Below are 6,000 nucleotides of genomic sequence, written 5' to 3'. Positions count from 1 at the left end.
AGGTAGACAAATTCTATAAGAAGAGACGAAAGGAAACAAATGCATCATCAATCCGGAATTTATTACGGATTAAAAACTGAAACTTAAAAAGATTGAGAACATTAGCAAGAAAAAGTGAAACTTACTAATGACATATAAAGTTTAAAGTATGTATTTACATTCAAATCGAACTCGAAGGAGAAAGAACAATTTTTATTATATTACTTTTATTTATTATATTATTCATTAAATACGCGTATATGTTGTAACGACTAGTGGTAGAGGGGTAGAGAGATGGCTCTTTATTTACCGGTATATATCATCATTGTAGAGACATACACACAACGTTAAAAATTCACAGCATAAATGTACAATGCCACTCCAGCATGTAGTTATAAAAGATACAAAATCAATTACACAATATTAGAATAGAAATAAACATATACGTAAATACATAAACCACTATAACAAAAAGTTTAAGTGATAAAACTGAGAAACCACTGCTATCAACGACTAAAAATATTAAACATCGTGACTACCTGAAATAAGCAATTTAAGGCAATAAGCATAGAACATTAAAACTGAGAAATCGTATAAAATAACTAGAAGAACGATTTTACTTCAGTTAAAAATCAAACTTATAAGAATAGCTGATAAGAATAGCTGCAGTAAATGATAAAAATGTGAAAGATATAAATATCCTTATTTCCAGATTAGGCCATTTCATTTCAAGAACATGTGATATGCAAATTAGCAAAATAAAACAAATTTCGAAGACTTACTACATTCCACTGATAATGTCTGCCAGTTTTAAAAGAAATGATATGAACCCAGTTCCACTGGCTTTAAACGTTAATACTTGTTAAAAGATGCTGCTTTATGTGTGCATATTTTATAGTTGTGTACAAGATTATAGGACATAATATTTTACAGTTTTTATAATAATGTTATCTTATAATATAATCGATAATATCAATATTAAAACAAATCATTGAAGAAAAATAAAAGTTTAAAGACCTATCTTCACACAGTTGTATTTGATTTCCCAAGTCCCTTTTGATGTGCAACTTATATTGTATTGGGTTTTTCGGCTACTTCCATTGGGGTAGACATATCCAGGCAAGCAAATAACTGTTGCGTTTGCTTTATATGTCGTCTCATTTTTTTGCGTCAGATTTATCGACTGAATGTTTTCGGAAGGTGCGTGTTCCGGTTTATGACAGTCTTGAAATAATAAAAAATGACATAATATCATACATGATGCAATTTTATACTCACAATTTAGAATCTTGTACCTAAGTGAATGATTCGACATTGCACATTGTACAAATAATTAAGAAAGACTATATCCTTTTTAACTTTCTAAAAGGAAGCATATATAATGCAATAATAAATATTTGTATTTCTGTCGAAGTTTGGTTTTTTTCTTACTTTACCGTAAAGATGGGAATAAATTATATCACTTCATTATTTAACAACTGTATATCAGGATATCAATTTCCCTTGAATCGCCTTTATAGATTTTAAATACATGTAACTGAAATCATTTAAACATTTAATGTATGTATATAGAAATTGCAAAAACATTTCAAAAATTCGGAAACATTTATTTTGATCCGAAATTCATTATACTTTGCAGATGAATAAGAATTACGATATCAAATTTTAATTCATAAATTAAGCAACATTTCAGTAATTAAATCTCGAAACTTCACGAATATGATCTTTAATAGGTAATCATGAATGTGTGAAAATAGACTCAAAGGGCCTTGCCTAGTTTATTTGATATTAAGCGGTTAATCGAATGTATGTGACCGTTTACTATGAAAATAACTGATCTTAACCCATTACTTCATGAGCATTTTGTGAAAAATGGCTGTTTTCATTGAAAAGTCTCCCGTTACAAGTTCAAATTGCTATAATACTATAAAAACTGCTTCAACACTAATCAAACTTGGCACAAATGTTGACTGGACCATTGCCCTTGGAACAACATGCCCAGGCTTAAATTTTCTGTTACCATGGCAACGAGGGGACATCTCAAAATTGCCAAAAATCACTATTTTACGTTGATTTTTTCCATCAAAATTGATTTCAAAGTGCTGCAACTTTTCAATGGATTGAGATAGAGTCAAATGCTTTTCAGCGTTGGTTACACGTTACCTTATGATCAACCTGGGGTCATTTACAGCCTCTCACAAGTCCAAAATTTTCTTGGCGATGAGGGGGACTCCGCCCCCCTTCAAACTCCCCCAAACAGAAGGGGGCACATCCCCCTTCTGGCAACCCCCTGATGTATCTTTTAGTTGGGGGGCCGCGCCGAAAAAGAGGTCACTTTTTTAACAACATTTCTCAAACAAAATCAAGTGTTTGGGGCCTAAATAAGGCATTTTTTCATCATTTGAGACAACAAAAAGAGGGGGGGGTTGAAAAAGGCGTTAAAAGGCGTGTATATGAAGTAATGGGTTAACAGAAAATGATGAAAATACTTGAAATTACCCTAAATCGCGTTTTTTCATGTTTGAACATGGCCTGTCATATAAATTTGAAGAAAAATTGTTGTTTTGTAGATTTTTTTTATCTTTAACCCATTACTTCATGAGCATTTTGTGAAAAATGGCTGTTTTCATTGAAAAGTCTCCCGTTACAAGTTCAAATTGCTATAATACTATAAAAAACTGCTTCAACACTAATCAAACTTGGCACAAATGTTGACTGGACCATTGCCCTTGGAACAACATGCCAGGCTTAAATTTTCTGTTACCATGGCAACGAGGGGACATCTCAAAATTGCCAAAAATCACTATTTTGCGTTGATTTTTTCCATCAAAATTGATTTCAAAGTGCTGCAATTTCTCAATGGATTGAGATAGAGTCAAATGCTTTTCAGCGTTGGTTACACGTTACCTTATGATCAATCTGGGGTCATTTACAGCCTCTCACAAGTCCAAAATTTTCTTGGCGATGAGGGGGACTCCGCCCCCCTTCAAACCCCCCAAACAGAAGGGGGCACATCCCCCTTCTGGCAACCCCCTGATGTATCTTTTGGTTGGGGGGCCGCGCCGAAAAAGAGGTCACTTTTTTTAACAACATTTCTCAAACAAAATCAAGTGTTTGGGGCCTAAATAAGGCATTTTTTCATCATTTGAGACAACAAAAAGGGGGGGGTGAAAAAGGCGTTAAAAGGCGTGTATATGAAGTAATGGGTTAACAGAAAATGATGAAAATACTTGAAATTACCCTAAATCGCGTTTTTTCATGTTTAAACATGGCCTGTCATATAAATTTGAAGAAAAATTGTTGTTTTGTAGATTTTTTTATTTTTTTCATTAACCCATTACTTCATGAGCATTTTGTGAAAAATGGCTGTTTTCATTGAAAAGTCTCCCGTTACAAGTTCAAATTGCTATAATACTATAAAAACTGCTTCAACACTTATCAAACTTGGCACAAATGTTGACTGGACCATTGCCCTTGCAACAACATGCTCAGGCTTAAATTTTCTGTTACCATGGCAACGAGGGGACATCTCAAAATTGCCAAAAATCACTATTTTGCGTTGATTTTTTCCATCAAAATTGATTTCAAAGTGCTGCAACTTCTCAATGGATTGAGATAGAGTCAAATGTTTTTCAGCGTTGGTTACACGTTACCTTATGATCAATCTGGGGTCATTTACAGCCTCTCACAAGTCCAAAATTTTCTTGGCGATGAGGGGGACTCCGCCCCCCTTCAAACCCCCCCAAACAGAAGGGGGCACATCCCCCTTCTGGCAACCCCCTGATGTATCTTTTGGTTGGGGGGGCCGCGCCGAAAAAGAGGTCACTTTTTTTAACAACATTTCTCAAACAAAAACAAGTGTTTGGGGCCTAAATAAGGCATTTTTTCATCATTTGAGACAACAAAAAGGGGGGGGGGTTGAAAAAGGCGTTAAAAGGCGTGTATATGAAGTAATGGGTTAACAGAAAATGATGAAAATACTTGAAATTACCCTAAATCGCGTTTTTTCATGTTTAAACATGGCCTGTCATATAAATTTGAAGAAAAATTGTTGTTTTGTAGATTTTTTGATTTTTTTCATTAACCCATTACTTCATGAGCATTTTGTGAAAAATGGCTGTTTCCATTTGAAAGTCTCCCGTTACAAGTTCAAATTGCTATAATACTATAAAAACTGCTTCAATACTAATCAAACTTGGCACAAATGTTGACTGGACCATTGCCCTTGTAACAACATGCCCAGGCTTAAATTTTCTGTTACCATGGCAACGAGGGGACATCTCAAAATTGCCAAAAATCACTATTTTGCGTTGATTTTTTCCATCAAAATTGATTTCAAAGTGCTGCAACTTTTCAATGGATTGAGATAGAGTCAAATGTTTTTCAGTGTTGGTTACACGTTACCTTTTGATCAATCTGGGGTCATTTACAGCCTCTCACAAGTCCAAAATTTTCTTGGCGATGAGGGGGACTCCGCCCCCCTTCAAACTCCCCCAAACAGAAGGGGGCACATCCCCCTTCTGGCAACCCCCTGATGTATCTTTTAGTTGGGGGGCCGCGCCGACAAAGAGGTCACTTTTTTTAACAACATTTCTCAAACAAAATCAAGTGTTTGGGGCCTAAATAAGGCATTTTTTCATCATTTGAGACAACAAAAAGAGGGGGGGTTGAAAAGGCGTTAAAAGGCGTGTATATGAAGTAATGGGTTAACAGAAAATGATGAAAATACTTGAAATTACCCTAAATCGCGTTTTTTCATGTTTGAACACGGCCTGTCATATAAATTTGAAGAAAAATTGTTGTTTTGTAGATTTTTTGATTTTTTTCATTAACCCATTACTTCATGAGCATTTTGTGAAAAATGGCTGTTTTCATTGAAAAGTCTCCCGTTACAAGTTCAAATTGCTATAATACTATAAAAACTGCTTCAACACTAATCAAACTTGGCACAAATGTTGACTGGACCATTGCCCTTGGAAACAACATGCCCAGGCTTAAATTTTCTGTTACCATGGCAACGAGGGGACATCTCAAAATTGCCAAAAATCACTATTTTGCGTTGATTTTTTCCATCAAAATTGATTTCAAAGTGCTGCAACTTTCAATGGATTGAGATAGAGTCAAATGCTTTTTCAGCGTTGGTTACACGTTACCTTATGATCAATCTGGGGTCATTTACAGCTTCTCACAAGTCCAAAATTTTCTTGGCGATAAGGGGGACTCCGCCCCCCTTCAAACCCCCCAAACAGAAGGGGGCACATCCCCCTTCTGGCAACCCCCTGATGTATCTTTTGGTTGGGGGCCGCGCCGAAAAAGAGGTCACTTTTTTTAACAACATTTCTCAAACAAAAACAAGTGTTTGGGGCCTAAATAAGGCATTTTTTCATCATTTGAGACAACAAAAAGAGGGGGGGGGTTGAAAAAGGCGTTAAAAGGCGTGAATATGAAGTAATGGGTTAACAGAAAATGATGAAAATACTTGAAATTACCCTAAATCGCGTTTTTCCATGTTTAAACATGGCCTGTCATATAAATTTGAAGAAAAATTGTTGTTTTGTAGATTTTTTTATTTTTTTCATTAACGTTTAAACATGGCCTGTCATATAAATTTGAAGAAAAATTGTTGTTTTGTAGATTTTTTGATTTTTTTCCATTACTTCATGAGCATTTTGTGAAAAATGGCTGTTTTCATTGAAAAGTCTCCCGTTACAAGTTCAAATTGCTATAATACTATAAAAACTGCTTCAACACTAATCAAACTTGGCACAAATGTTGACTGGACCATTGCCCTTGCAACAACATGCTCAGGCTTAAATTTTCTGTTACCATGGCAACGAGGGGACATCTCAAAATTGCCAAAAATCACTATTTTGCGTTGATTTTTTCCATCAAAATTGATTTCAAAGTGCTGCAACTTTTCAATGGATTGAGATAGAGTCAAATGTTTTTCAGCGTTGGTTACACGTTACCTTATGATCAATCTGGGGTCATTTACAGCCTCTCACAAGTCGAAAATTTTCT

General features: G+C 35.1%; 1 protein-coding gene across 1 annotated transcript in view; it reads right to left on the bottom strand.

The window, feature by feature from the left end:
• Positions 1–988: 988 nt before the first annotated feature.
• LOC132721734 (uncharacterized) overlaps positions 989–6,000 on the bottom strand; it is a 12,954-nt gene continuing 7,942 nt past the window's right edge. Inside the window, exon 8 of the mRNA XM_060706102.1 lies at positions 989–1,203. Coding sequence (XP_060562085.1) covers positions 989–1,203 — 215 coding nt within the window. The remainder of the gene's footprint in view (positions 1,204–6,000) is intronic.

Source organism: Ruditapes philippinarum, unplaced genomic scaffold (genome assembly GCF_026571515.1).
Source record: "Ruditapes philippinarum isolate M1 unplaced genomic scaffold, ASM2657151v2 ctg8603_1_1_1_1, whole genome shotgun sequence".
NCBI lineage: Eukaryota > Metazoa > Mollusca > Bivalvia > Venerida > Veneridae > Ruditapes > Ruditapes philippinarum.
Note: the sequence above shows the minus strand (reverse complement) of the source record. Positions and strands in the feature narration are given on the sequence as shown.